The 13,996-nt window shown below is 36.9% G+C and overlaps 2 protein-coding genes across 2 annotated transcripts; both read right to left on the reverse strand.

The window, feature by feature from the left end:
* Nucleotides 1-254: 254 nt before the first annotated feature.
* On the reverse strand, nucleotides 255-4,541 carry LOC134528188 (cuticle protein 1-like). Its single transcript, XM_063361578.1, has 2 exons — nucleotides 4,463-4,541; nucleotides 255-1,287 (listed from the first exon to the last, which is right to left on the reverse strand). Exons 1-2 carry the CDS (start codon nucleotides 4,475-4,477, stop codon nucleotides 862-864), a joined length of 441 nt encoding a protein of 146 aa, XP_063217648.1. The 5' UTR covers nucleotides 4,478-4,541; the 3' UTR covers nucleotides 255-861.
* A 5,878-nt stretch (nucleotides 4,542-10,419) lies between these two features.
* LOC134528190 (cuticle protein 1-like) lies at nucleotides 10,420-13,772 on the reverse strand. Its single transcript, XM_063361579.1, has 2 exons — nucleotides 13,633-13,772; nucleotides 10,420-11,595 (listed from the first exon to the last, which is right to left on the reverse strand). Exons 1-2 carry the CDS (start codon nucleotides 13,645-13,647, stop codon nucleotides 11,155-11,157), a joined length of 456 nt encoding a protein of 151 aa, XP_063217649.1. The 5' UTR covers nucleotides 13,648-13,772; the 3' UTR covers nucleotides 10,420-11,154.
* Nucleotides 13,773-13,996: the final 224 nt, after the last annotated feature.

Consider the following 13,996-nt stretch of genomic DNA (forward strand, 5'->3'; position numbering starts at 1 on the left):
TGAAAGAAAAAAGTTATTTGATCCTATTATACGTTAAGAACTAAAATTACATTTTTAGATTTCAGATTTTTAGGGAGTTAACTCTGTTAGTTTTAAATCAATAAATCTCTTACCAAAAAATTTTGACTTTTTTTTAATGTACTAACTAGGCCTAACTATTTATCATCAACTTGTCGTTATTGTACTGAATTTATGTTATTATGCCATACAATCTCTATTTTTGGATATAATATAAAAATAAATAAAAAATAACATGTATTTTATTCACACGTGTTTTTATTTTTTTCATTTTCAAACAATCACGCATATTTTTGGAATTTTTTTCACAAAAAATACATTATATCTCACATGTTTTCTGAAACTAGGAAGGGAAACAAAACGATGATAAAAGGTACTTAGAGCTAGAAGGAAAATTTGAAGACACGATGTAAAACAGCACTCACATTGATATCGTCTTCCGGTGTACCCAGTGCACAGGCGTGCAAGCTGTACAGCGGACACGAGCCATGTTCTGAGGAAAGGAAAATAAGTATTTATCTAGGAAGAGGATAGAGTTCTAACAGGGCAAGACATAGTTCAAAGGCAGACACAGAGGAAATGAAAGGTAAAGATGACAGAGATCACAGTGACTTTTTTTGTTCGAGACATACTGGAGTCGTAGCTGACGTAGGTGTTGACTGTCCTGGCGCCTCAAGGCCTCTTAAGGCTGTCTCGTATTTTCTAGAACGCGGGCGAAGTTGGAAGAAGAAGCTGGAAGTGTCGAAGTGGGTGGGGTCGAGCGTTAGAAAGGTTGGGTGGGCGTGACTAGATGGTGGAGGGGGTCGAGGTGGGAATGGTCAGGAAGTAGGGAAAGGGCGGAACCTAGTTGCAGTAGGGGTAGTTGGGGCAGGAGCCGGAGTTCACTCCAGCGGGGTACTGGCGGCTGGTGTACCCGGGCAGGGGCGCTACGGCGGCGGGGCCAGCGGCGCCACAGTATGGGTAGTTGGGGCAGGAGGCGGGGTTCACGCCCGCAGGGTAGCCGGCGGCGGGTGCGGGGGCGGCGTTGTAAGCTCCGCTGTTGTAAGCTCCGCTGTTATAAGCTCCGTTGTTGTAAGCTCCGTTGTTGTAGCCGGCGGGGTTGTAAGCTCCGTTGTTGTAGGAGTTGTAGGGGGCGGGGCCGCCAGCTCCCTGGGAGGCAAGCAGCGTGTTGTCGCAGATGGGGAAGTTGGGGCAGAGGGCGGGGTTGACGCCAGCCGGGTACCTGTCGGCCTGAGCGATGACAGCGCACACAGCGGCGGCAATGACGACCTGCGACAAGCACACACCACCTCGATCACGTCTCTGCGCGTAGTAACAACACTTTGACAACAATGTTAGAAAAATTAAGCTAGCTTCCCTTAAAATTTACTCATCACAATTTAATTACAAGACCACCATATTAGCAGTCAAAATCTTTATCCTAAATTACAATTAACATAAATAAAATGTAGAGATGAGAAAAATATGTTAAGTCCTATATATGTAATCTCTAAGCTATTTAATTTTGACAGGCATTCACTACTTTAACAATTTTTCTTAATTTCCTGGTTAAATTTGGACATAAATGTATGACATGTTTTTATAACACTTCTCTTTATCATGTATCGACATGTAATGACAACATCATGTACTTTGAATTCGGTGCGGCGTGGTCGTCACCTCTCCTACCCTTCCCCCTCCTTACCCTTTAGATACGACACGATTCCTTCTCCTTCCAACTGGTAATTGATCCTCCACTCTTCAGGTTTACAGCCCTTGCGCTGTTCCCCTTCTGGGGTGCGGCAATAGAGGATTTTCGGCGCTGGGTCTCGAGGCCTTTTTAGCTGTAGCTACCGAGAGTGTCGGGTAACTTTGCATTTTAGCAGCATGTAGTTCCTTTTGTAACTCTTTAAGTCAGTTAGGGGTACAGTGCTGGCGAGCTCTCGGCATGGTAAGCTTTTTTGTGGAACTTGGGTTTGTGTGCTTGGGCACATCAGGTTGTGGCTCTGTTCTTAACGTCATAAGATCGTTATGTAGCCTTTAGAAATTTGTTCTAAATAATTTGTTTCGGCTTGCCACTTGGAAATATATGTTTGGAATTTTGCAATAGGGTAACCATGTCAAGTTGTCTCGTGGTATGTACGGTTTTGTGGCTCAATAATTTTTCAATTCCCCTTTTTTGTTTGTTTGTTGTAACTGTATCTTGCTTTGCCAGTTCTGTATTGTTGTCTGGTCTATGTTTAAGCCGTTTGAGGCATGATGCGCTGTATCTATTTGACTCTCTCTCTTTGTCATTCACAGCTGGCTAGCTTTGCTTTGCGAGAGTCCGATTATGGGACCTGATAATGTAAAATATGATGGTTTCATGTTATGCTTACAATTTTGCACAAGTATTGAATGTTACAGTTGCAGGGATCAGTATTATACATGTTTGAGCAAATTATTCAACTATGTAAAAGCATTTTGTGAAAGAAACTATTTGTATATATTTATGATGTACCTATTTACAGTTGAAAGGATAAAAATTAAAGAAGACGTAAGGATAAAATTTAACTTTGCTGGTACCTACAATAACACACCTCTAGTAGCCATTCCTAATCTAGCTAAGGACTTTGTCATTTGTTTTAAGGTACATATTTTGTGAGGATACTTTTTAAAATTTATCCATGCATGGGTTGGAGGTTATTTGCTGATCTGTAACAAGTACCCTTCAGACCAGATCAGCAAGAATTGGTGACCAGTGTCATTAAAACAAAATATGTTTATAAATCCCAACCGAGCCAAATTGGTTTAAGTGAATTTAAGTAGGCTAAGTATTATCTCATTGAATGCCTTTCACATTATTCAGAATTTTTGATATTCTAAAATTAAATAAAAACATACATGGAAAAAGCCAGACAGTAATTTTTTGGAGATTATTTAAGAGAAATGTATCTGACTTTGGATTCATTTAATTCAATTACGTAAAATTATATTATCGATTGTGATTCGCAGAAAGTACCAAATTTTAATGTTTTGATCAAATAATCTCTAGAAGCAAGAGTATTTTCAACTAGGGATAAAATAGCGTCGGGTTTTTAGTATGTGGTTCATAAACATCAGTGAGAATAGTACATGCATGTAAACAAATAAAGCATTTGAATGTGCCCTCTGAATACATAATGTGTTGACAGCGTTAATACTACTGCAGAATTAATCTGAAAGAAAACGAAAAGTTCGAAATGTGGAATTTTTGTGGTTGAGATCACACATTTAATTAAAAGTAATTTTCTGAAAAAATGAACGCAAACAATCTTTTTTGATATTTTAAGTGATGAACTTTTTTGACATTTGAAAGATGATTAAATGTTGTGAAATTGTTTTCATATCTTGGAGCAAAAATAAAAGAGCAAGAAAAATAAATGGGAATAATATTAAACTGAATCTCACACCAAGTACTGCAAGCCATACACAAATAGTTCCTTTTAACTTGTGACGTACTGATGTGGAAGTATTATAAGTATTTTTTTTTGTTTGATTACTGTACATATATCCTAGATTGGATAAGAGTTTAATATTTTTAGTTGTCACCATTTTTAAGCAGAGATATACCAGAAAAACTTTAAAACTGCCAATTTTGACGATATTTCAAGTACATGTGATACATAAAATTAATAACGTTTTTCTAACGAGTTATTTATTCCACACGCTTACTTGATTTCTTTTCTGATATTCCTTATGCTTGTATCAAGAATTTTAAAAAATTCTGTTTTGGATCATTCCAAAGAGGTTTAACTTTATTTTCTTTCATTTCAGCATGTTTCCGAGATGCAAGTCGTTGACAACAGAGAAACGAGGCGAAAACAGTAGAGTTCTGCTTTTCGGCTCGGAAAACTAAAAACTAAAAAAAAAAGAGTTTTTTTTTTTTTTTTCCATTCTGAAATGCGACAGTACCATTCTTCAGGCACGGTCAGAGAAACAAGCTACAACACACTCGATTAATTGAGTATCGAGTTTGCTCGGCTAGGTTCGGGCCTAGGTGACGCGGAAGAAGTCTTAAAAGTCTCGGAGTTCCCGTTATTTTAATCTCCGCTTTGAATGTTCACTTTAACTAAGAACCTTACATTTGACTCTAAGTTTAACTTATAAATGTCTACATTTCAGATTTTTTTTTCCACTTGTGAGATATTTGTCTATAATTGATCAAACTAATGTAAGAAGAACGTGATTATAAATTGACCATGAATTTAAGTTTCCTATGTTTGTTAATACAAAAACAACTTTAAACTCTTTGTAAAGTGCATTTACTACTCAAAGATTAAGTTGTTGGCGTCTTTAAGAACGTTAGATTGTATATGTGTTGAGTGTGTTTAACCAGGACCTTCACGAAGGCTTGTATGTAACTTCAGATGCGGGCAAAGAGTAGTGTTTGCGCAGAAGGTAAAATAAGAAACTCAACCACGCCGCGACAGGACGGAGTACTCACCAGACTCTTGTACATGGTGGAGAGGTGTTTGGAGGTGGTCTGCGGAAGAAGCTGACAGAAGATTGACTCCAATGTGAGTGCTTGTCGGACAGTCGTGACGGCGGCCTTATATACGCGAGCCCGCGAATACGTCCTTGTTGCGACCGGGGAGGGCAAAAAAGAGAAGGGGGGGGGGGCTGCGTCACCCCTCCTTTCACCACTTCCTTCCCAGCCAGATCTGCCCGGCTACTATCCCCGCCCAGTTAGGATCTGGAGCGGTCTGCCCCCGGCCGGAGAGAACATTGCTGCCGAGTATCAACTGATGGAATTACTATAAGGTCGAGTGATTCTCATCTAAAATAACAAACAGTGTGCATTTTCTGTGGAAGTTAAGCCATTCCAGATCTTCGCCATGCAGAGCAATTGAAGTCGCAGGTATTAAATGTTCGCTGAATAGAATTTAAGGAAAAATAATGCGTCTTATCCTTAATTGCAGTGTGACCTTAAATGGACATTTACTTTATCTTTCCAATACACGATTTTCACCATTTGAGCTGTCATGTTTTTAGGTGCTTCAAGGACTTGGTGGCCAAATTTGCACCAAAGAGAAATGTTTAAGACATAACTTTTTAATTTTATATACAATGTGGGCCTATCTGAACCACTGTTATTTCTAAGAAATAAATTGGAATGAGTATTTGTAAATAAATTTTCCTGTTGGACTTCATCAAGAGTATGATATGATAATACTAATTTCTTTTGTCTAAGGAGACGTAATTGAAATGCGACATCTTGTCCATAGTTCTTATAAGATTTAATATTAAGAATTTTTGCTCTTTTGAGTACAGTTCATTATTGTATTGAATGCCTTGTAAATATTGACCAAATGCTACAAATAATTTTTTCTGGGAAATAGAGAGTTAAATTTTTTTTCTTTTCTTTTCAGAATACCTACAGATGTCAATGGACACAATTTTATGTTCTTAAAAAAGTAAAGAAATAGTAAAAAAATAATATTTGTGTATGTATACATCCTACTAACATTTTAAACGCAAATATTTGTAAGTATGGATGTTTGTTACTCTTTCACGTAAAAACTACTGAGTGGATTTGAATGAAATTTGGCCTACAGCTAGCTTATAACCTGGATTAACACATCGACCCCATATTAATATGAAATTTCATCCCTAAATATAAAAGAGAGGTAGAGTGATATATATATATATAGTGAGGTAGAGACGGAGAGATAAGTTGAGATAGAGTGAGTTATAGAGAATGAAATGGGTTAGATAAAGAGATATACCTATAGATGTATATAGCTATATAGAGACTTATATATAGAAGATATAGAGATAGTGGGAAGTATATATGTAGATATAAATAGATAAATGGAGATAGAGAGATACATAGAAGTATATAGATGTAGATTGAGATAAATATATATAGAGAGATGGATAGATGATTTGTATATGTAACTATTTCAAACATATTACAAAACAAAATTGAATAAGGCATTGCAATGCAGGCCAAGCATTAGCTATATAATAGAATCTTTTCAATATTAGTAATCTCTTATTTTTCAGCTTTTTTCTATATTGCTTTATAAAGTCTAAATTACATACAGACCAGGTAAATAACTATAAACTTGCAGAACAACGTCTGTCGGGATCAGAAAGTGATATATATTAATTTTCACACTTGACATTCAAATTAAAAAGACAATTACTAACTCCATCTGATTTCGAAAAAGGTCCCCTTCACCCTGTGTTCAGCCTGGGCAACGCCGGGTATTGCAACTAGTATACAATATATTTACATACTAGCTGCAGTACCCGGCGTACACAGGGTGAAGGGGACCTTTTTCGAAATCATATGTAGTTAGTAATTGTCTTTCTTATTTGAATGTCAAGTGTGCAAAATAATTTATATCACTTTCAGATCCCGACAGACGTTGTTATGCAAGTGTATAGTTATTTACATATATACATATAAATTGGTGTTCTGTATGTCACCTAGACTCTATAAAGCACTATAGAAAAAAGCTGAAAAAAAGAGATTACTAATAATGCAAAGATTCCATTATCTAGCTAATGCTCGGCATGCATTGCAATGCCTCATTCACTTTTGTTTTGTAATATGTTTGAAGTAGTTACACATATACAAATAATCTATCCATCTCTTTAAATATGTATTTATCTCTATTTACATCTAAATATATATCTATGTATCTCTCTATCTCTATTTATCTCTTTATATCTACATTTATACATATATACCACCTTCTATCTCTATCTATTCTATATATAAATCTCTATATAGTTCTATACATCTATATATCTCTTTATCTAACCCATTTTATTCTCTATACCTCGCTCTATCTTAATTATCTCTCCGTCTCTATCTCACTATATATATCACTCTATCTCTGTCTCTCTTTTATATTTAAATAAATTATTGTGTAATACGTGCGCACTTATACAACAAAAACAGACGAAGTGCCGCTATATAAAATGAAATAAACACATTTTTTGGAACGATTAGTGCTCCAACTATTGAAAAATAGTTTTACCGTCTCAGTAACCTTCATTTGCATGCGCATAACAAATCACCAAAATTTCATCGCAATCGGATGAATGGTATAGGAACGCATACAGCACAAACAAACGAAAATTAAAGACATGACAAACGCATCAAACTATGGTGCGTTTAAAATTCAAGGCAACTCTATCTATTGACGAAGTTAAGAACAAAACTGTTATTAGCGCCTTTATTTTGCTAGCCGCTGCGAGATCCACTAAGCGGGCTGGTATCACCAAGGAGAAAAATATGAATTTTCCAGACCTTACTATGTGTATGACCGTGTGGCAGACATAGAGAAATGAAACTCACTCACTATTTGTACGTCTATGACCTATGAATTTTTCTGTTATAAAATGAAATGTTTACTTTTTAACTCCCTTAGGGATGGAATTTCATATTAACATGTGGTATATTTGTTAATCCAGGTTATGAACTCGCTGTAGGCCAAATTGCATCCAGATCCGTTCACCATTTCTGGCGTGATTGAGTAACAAACATCCATCCATCCATCCAAACTTTCACATTTATAATATTAGTATAATATTGTAATTATTATAATAACAATGGAAAGCAAAATTAGATTTCAAATGTTAATGAGCCGGATAGTATGAAGCTGGCAACATCGAGTGCCATTTACTCTGTACTGCAATCTAATGGTGCAGATACACTGTACCCTGCTTCAGGTTGACTACCGGCCGCGGTCCACGCCGTGAAGGTAGACGACCCGGAAGTCTTGAAAAACGGGCTGGTTGCATATCTTCAGCTGGTTACCAGCTTACTCGGGAACAGAACACACAGCAGAAGCCATATAAAACAATTACACACGTGGAAACATTTCGCACGCGCTGTGGCGCTGTTTGTTTCTAACACAAAAATAACCAATGAGTTTGTCTCTCACCCTTTTACATGGCTTAGCAACGCCAAACCTCAAAATGAAAGACTAGATTCTGCAGGTTTTGTTCTCATAAATTTGTACTTGGTGCCTAACAAATGAACACACAAACACACTTTTTCTGGAAGTGGTTGGCTGTGTGTAAATACGATTATCATTTAAAATTTATTGTAATGTGTGAAATATCACAGACTACAAAAATTGTGAGCTTGTATTTCTGTACTCGCCAGATATGTGTATCATCTAACCTCGGTAACGAGCAAAATTACCTGTTATTATGTTGCAAATACACTTATAGTACGAAACTCGGACACGGAATTAAACCCAGAGGTCTTTAAAATAATTCCGAGGATGATAAATATACGAAAATTGTGTTTTCAACTACATTTCTTGACGCGAATCACACGTAGTTTCTGCACCCGCCACTAGAATTCATTGCCGGAGCAGCTACGTCGACTACTGAATCATCCGATTTACAGAGCGAAAATTTAAATTATATAATGGAACGGCTTCGATATTAGCAAAAAAATACTTGAAAAAAATGGTTGTCTGTAAAGTCGGTTTACGAACGATAGTTTATGTGACAACGTTATAACAAAATATTGAAGAAATGATTGATCCAGAAGAAAATGAAATATTATATTCGGCCTGAGACTGAGCCGAAATAGGTTTTTGCAACCAAACCATTTAGGAATTAAAAATATTATATTCTTTGAGGAATAATTTTTTTTAAATTTTTCTATCTTTTGTATGATATAATCAACCTATGCATACTTTTATGAATAAAATTGAATCATTTTTATTGAATTATCACTATTTTGTATGGATACAAAGGAATGAAATTAAATCTGCAATTTAATTGATAAATTTACTTTTATTTGTATACATTAATTCAAATATATTTATTACTTTTGTAGTGTCACGCGTACCGTATTTATTTTTACAAGTACAAAAATTGAAGGTATTGCAGCGGCCCGGATTCGTTTCGTCAACCTTTGGATTGGTAGTCAGCGATGCTAACCACACAGCCACGAGGCCATATTGAAAACGTTTGTTTCAGATGTTATATATATATTTAAAAAAAATTTGTTTTGTGTTTTGGAAGTTTTAAAAACGTATGTAGTCCGCCATGTTTATTTCTTATAGTGGTTTGCGGGAAATTAATATACGTACCGATTGAGCTGAAAATCGGTGGACGATCGTTAAATTACATAATATTAATCATTCGTACGACGAAAATATGATTGAAAAGTCAAATCGATGGTTGTTCCAATCGAGTGGAAGAGAGATGCCACGCATGCGTACAATGAGTATAACAGGACACATCCGTAGTGGGACATCCGTAGTGGGACGATGTGCGTTACGGGACACTTTTTCGTGCGTGCAGCCGGCGTTCATCGATTTATTAGACTTTGTCACGTCAAAAAAATACTAAACACCGGCTTTGGACCTGATTTCGACAAGGAAATTTAATAAAATTCCGCCTATATTGTTTGAAATTCATTGAACATTTAAAACTTTTTCCCTTTAGTTTCATGAACAGTGGTTTGCGCCATCCACCACAGATGGCAGCACCGTGGTTACGCATTACCGTTCCATGCTACATCCGTACCTTTCACGAAGTTACTCCTACCAAATGCCGTACTCTGAGAGCTAAGATGTCACACATCAAAACAAAAAAGCATGAAAAACAAGACAATTAACTTTCTTTTACTTTTATTTTAATTTTGGATTCAACTTTAACCTTGACCGTTGTTGTTTTTGCCGTTGCCAGATTATACTTGGACCCAGTCGTTCTTCTGATGGAAGAGGGGCTGAAAGAGATATTGCATAAGGTTATAACTTACAAAAATCCACTCATTCGCATTAATGTGAAGAATTTTTTCTTTCAAATTGGGAAGTTAATGCGCTTTATTTAAGTGGTTGTGACTAGCATTGAAGTGTCCAACATTTAATGTTCGCAATAACTGCGTTCGCAGGGTAATGAATGACATTGTAGATGTAGCTATAAACCTGAATTTAAAAGTTATGCTGCCTTCGTTTGCAGTTTGACATATAAATATGATTAAATATTAGTTAGGTATAAACTTATCTAGTTACATGCAATATTAATTTTCCCTCGGGTTATTAATATATTTTGAGATTTGACTCAAAATGAAATTTTTTTGTGTCATGTAACATAATTATAATAATACATGGATAATGAATATTCCGATTGTTTGATTTTATAAGCAACCAAAACTGATAAAAAAAAACAATTGAACGATTATCTAAATTCTGGTTAAGACACGTACTTAATCGGTCAGTAATGGCGTTTATGTACATAAAAAGAAATAAAGTTGCATTAATATAATATTGGATTATTTTTAAACGAAAGGAAGAAAAAAGATTTCATACAATGATTCGTTAAGTAAAGACAATTACATTATTAGACTCCAGATGTTTAGAGAGTTAACTCTCTTAGTTTTAAATTAATAAATCTCTTACCAAAAAATTTTGACTTTTTTTTTTAATGTACTAACTAGGCCTAACTTTTTATCATCAACTTGACGTTATTGTACTGAATTATTTTTATAATGCCATACAATCTATATTTTTGGATATAATATAAAAATAAATAAAAAATATCATTATTTTATTCACACGTGTTTTAATTTTTTTCATTTTCAAACAATCACACATATTTTTGGAATTTTTTTTCACAAAAAATACATTACTATCTCACATGTTTTCCGTAACAAGGAAAGGAAACAAAACGATGACAAAAGGAACACAGAGCTAGAAGGAAAATTTGAAGACACGATGTGAAACAGCACTCACATTGATATCGTCTTCCGGTGTACCCAGTGCACTGGCGTGCAAGCTGTACAGCGGACACGAGCCATCTTCTGAGGAAAGGAAAACAAGTATTTATCTAGGAAGAGGATAGAGTTCTAACAGGGCAAGACATAGTTCGAAGGCAGACACAGAGGAAATGAAAGTTAAAGATGACAGAGATCACAGTGACTTTTTTTTTGTTCGAGACGTCCTGGAGTCGTAGCTGATGTAGGTTTTTATCTGTCCTGGCGCATCAAGGCCTATTTAGGCTGTCTCGTATTTTCTAGAACGCTGGCGAAGATGGAAGAAGAAGCTGGAAGTGTCGAAGTGGGTGGGGTCAGGCGTTAGAAAGGGTGGGTGGGCGGGACTAGATGGTGGAGGGGGTCGAGGTGGGAATGGTCAGAAAGTAGGGAAAGGGCGGAACCTAGTAGCAGTAGGGGTAGTTGGGGCAGGAGCCGGAGTTCACTCCAGCGGGGTACTGGCGGCTGGTGTAGCCGGGCAGGGGCGCTACGGCTGCGGGGCCAGCGGCGCCACAGTACGGGTAGTTGGGGCAGGAGGCGGGGTTCACGCCCGCAGGGTAGCCGGCGGCGGGTGCGGGGGCGGCGTTGTAAGCTCCGCTGTTGTAAGCTCCGCTGTTGTAAGCTCCGTTGTCGTAGGCGGAGGGGTTGTAAGCTCCGTTGTCGTAGGCGGAGGGGTTGTAAGCTCCGTTGTTGTAGGAGTTGTAGGGGGCGGGGCCGCCAGCTCCCTGGGAGGCAAGCAGCGTGTTGTCGCAGATGGGGAAGTTGGGGCAGAGGGCGGGGTTGACGCCAGCTGGGTACCTGTCGGCCTGTGCGGCGACGGCGCACACCGCGGCGGCAATGACGACCTGCGACAAGCACACACCACCTCGGTCACGTCTCTGTGTGAAGTAACAACACTTGACAACAATGTTAGAAAACTGAATTTCCCTTAAAATGTACTCATCACAATTTATTTACAAGACCCATATTAGCAGTCACAATCTTTATCCTAAATTACAATTATCATATATTAAAATGGAGAGATGAGAAATTTTTTTTTCAGTACTACATATTTATTCTTTAAGCTATTTTACTTTGACTGGTATTCACTATCTTACATATTTTTTTAATTTCTGGGTTAAATTTGGACATAAATGTATGAAGTGTTTTTATAACGTTCTCTTTATCATGAATCGACCAGATAAGCAATTATTGGTGACCAGTGTAATCGAAAAAAAAATTTTATTATAAATCCCAACCGAGCCAAATTGGTTTAAGTGAATTTGAATGCTTTTAACTATATTCAAAAGGTTGATATTCTAAAATTAAATAAAAACATACACGGAAAAAGACAGTGATAAAATTTGCAGATTATATAAGAGAAAAGTATCTGACTTTGGATTCATTTAATTCAATTCAGTAAAATTTTATTATCTATTGTAATTCGGAGAAAGTACCAACTTTTAATGTTTTGATCAAATAATCTCTAGAAGCAAGAGTATTTTAAACTAGGGATAAGATAGCGTCGGGTTTTTAAGTAAATGGTTCATAAACATCAGTGAGAAGAGCCCATGCATGTAAACAAATAAGGCATTTAAATATGCTCTCTGAATACATAATGTGTAGACAGCGTTAATCCTACTACAGAAGTAATCTGAAAGAAAACAAGAAGTTCGAAGTGTGGAAATGTTTGGGTTGAGATCACACAATTAGTTTAATGTAATTTTCTCAAAATTTGAACGCAAACAATCTTTTTTGATATTTTAAGTGATGGAAGTCTTTGAAATTTCAAAGATGATTAAATGTTGCAAAAAAATTTCATAACTTGGAGTAAAATAAAGGAGCAAGAAAATTAAACCGAAATAATATTAAACTGAATCTCGTACCAAGTACTGCAAACCATACACAAATTGTTCCTATTAACTTGTGACGTACTGATATGGAAATATTGTTAGTATTTTTGTTTGTTTGAATATTGTACATATATCCTAGATTGGATAAGAGTTTAATATTATTAGTTGTCACCAATTTTAAGCAGAGATATACCAGAAAAACTTTAAAACTGCCAATTTTGTCGATATTTCAAGTCACTGTGGAACATAAAAATAAATATAAATAGGTAATGTTTTTCTTGACGAGTTCTTTATCCCACACGCTTACTTAATTTATTTTCCAATATTCCCTTTGCTTGTATGAAAAATCCCCCCCCCCCAAAAAAAAAATCGCGTTATTGATCATTGCAATGTTATAACTCTATTTTCTTTTATTTCAATCCTTTTCCGAGATGTAAGTAGTTGGCAACAGAGAAACGAGGCGAAAATAGTAGAGTTCTGCTATTTATCTCGGAAAAAAAATTCTGTTATTTTCATTCTGAAATGCGACCGTACCATCCTTTAGGCACGGTCAGAGAAACAAGCTACACACTCGATTACCTGAGTATCGAGTATGCTCGGCTAGGTTCGGGTCGAGGTGATGTGGAAGAAGTCTTTAATTCTCGGGAGTTTCCGTTATTTTAATCTCCGCTTTGAATGGCCACTTTAACTAAGAACCCTACATTTGACACTAAGTTTAATTTATGTATTTACACATTACAGATTACTTTTTCCTTAACATTGACCAAACTAATGTAAGGACGTGATTATAAATTACTAAAGGTGATGATATTGACCATGAATTTATGTTTCCTATGTTTGTTAAAAAAAAACTTTTTAATCTTAGTAAAATTCTACACAAAGTTAAGTTATACGCGTCTTTAAGAACGTTAGATTGTATATGTATTGAGTGTGTTTAACCAGGACCATCACGAAGGCTTGTATGTAACTTCAGATGCGGGCAAAGAGTAGTGTTTTCGCAGAAGGTAAAATAAGAAACTCAACCGCGCCGCGACAGGACGGAGTACTCACCAGACTCTTGTACATGGTGGAGAGGTGTTTGGAGGTGGTCTGCGGAAGAAGCTGACAGAAGATTGACTCCAATGTGAGTGCTTGCCGGACTGTCGTGACGGCGGGCCTTATATACGCGATCCCGGCAAATACGTCCTTGTTGCGACCGGGGAGGGCAAAAAAAAAAAAAAAAAACAAGAGGAGCGAGGCCTGCGTCACCCCCTCTCCTTCTCTTCCTTCACAGCCAGATCTGCCCGGCTACTATCCCCGCCCCGTCAGGATCTGGAGCGGTCTGCCCCCGGCTGGAGAGAACATTGCTGCCGAGTCAAGGTCGGAGCCTCCACACCTCGCGACAAAAGCCCGCGCCCAGAAACGTAGCACACGG

This window comes from Bacillus rossius, chromosome 1 (assembly GCF_032445375.1).
Source record: "Bacillus rossius redtenbacheri isolate Brsri chromosome 1, Brsri_v3, whole genome shotgun sequence".
NCBI classification, from domain to species: Eukaryota; Metazoa; Arthropoda; class Insecta; order Phasmatodea; family Bacillidae; genus Bacillus; species Bacillus rossius.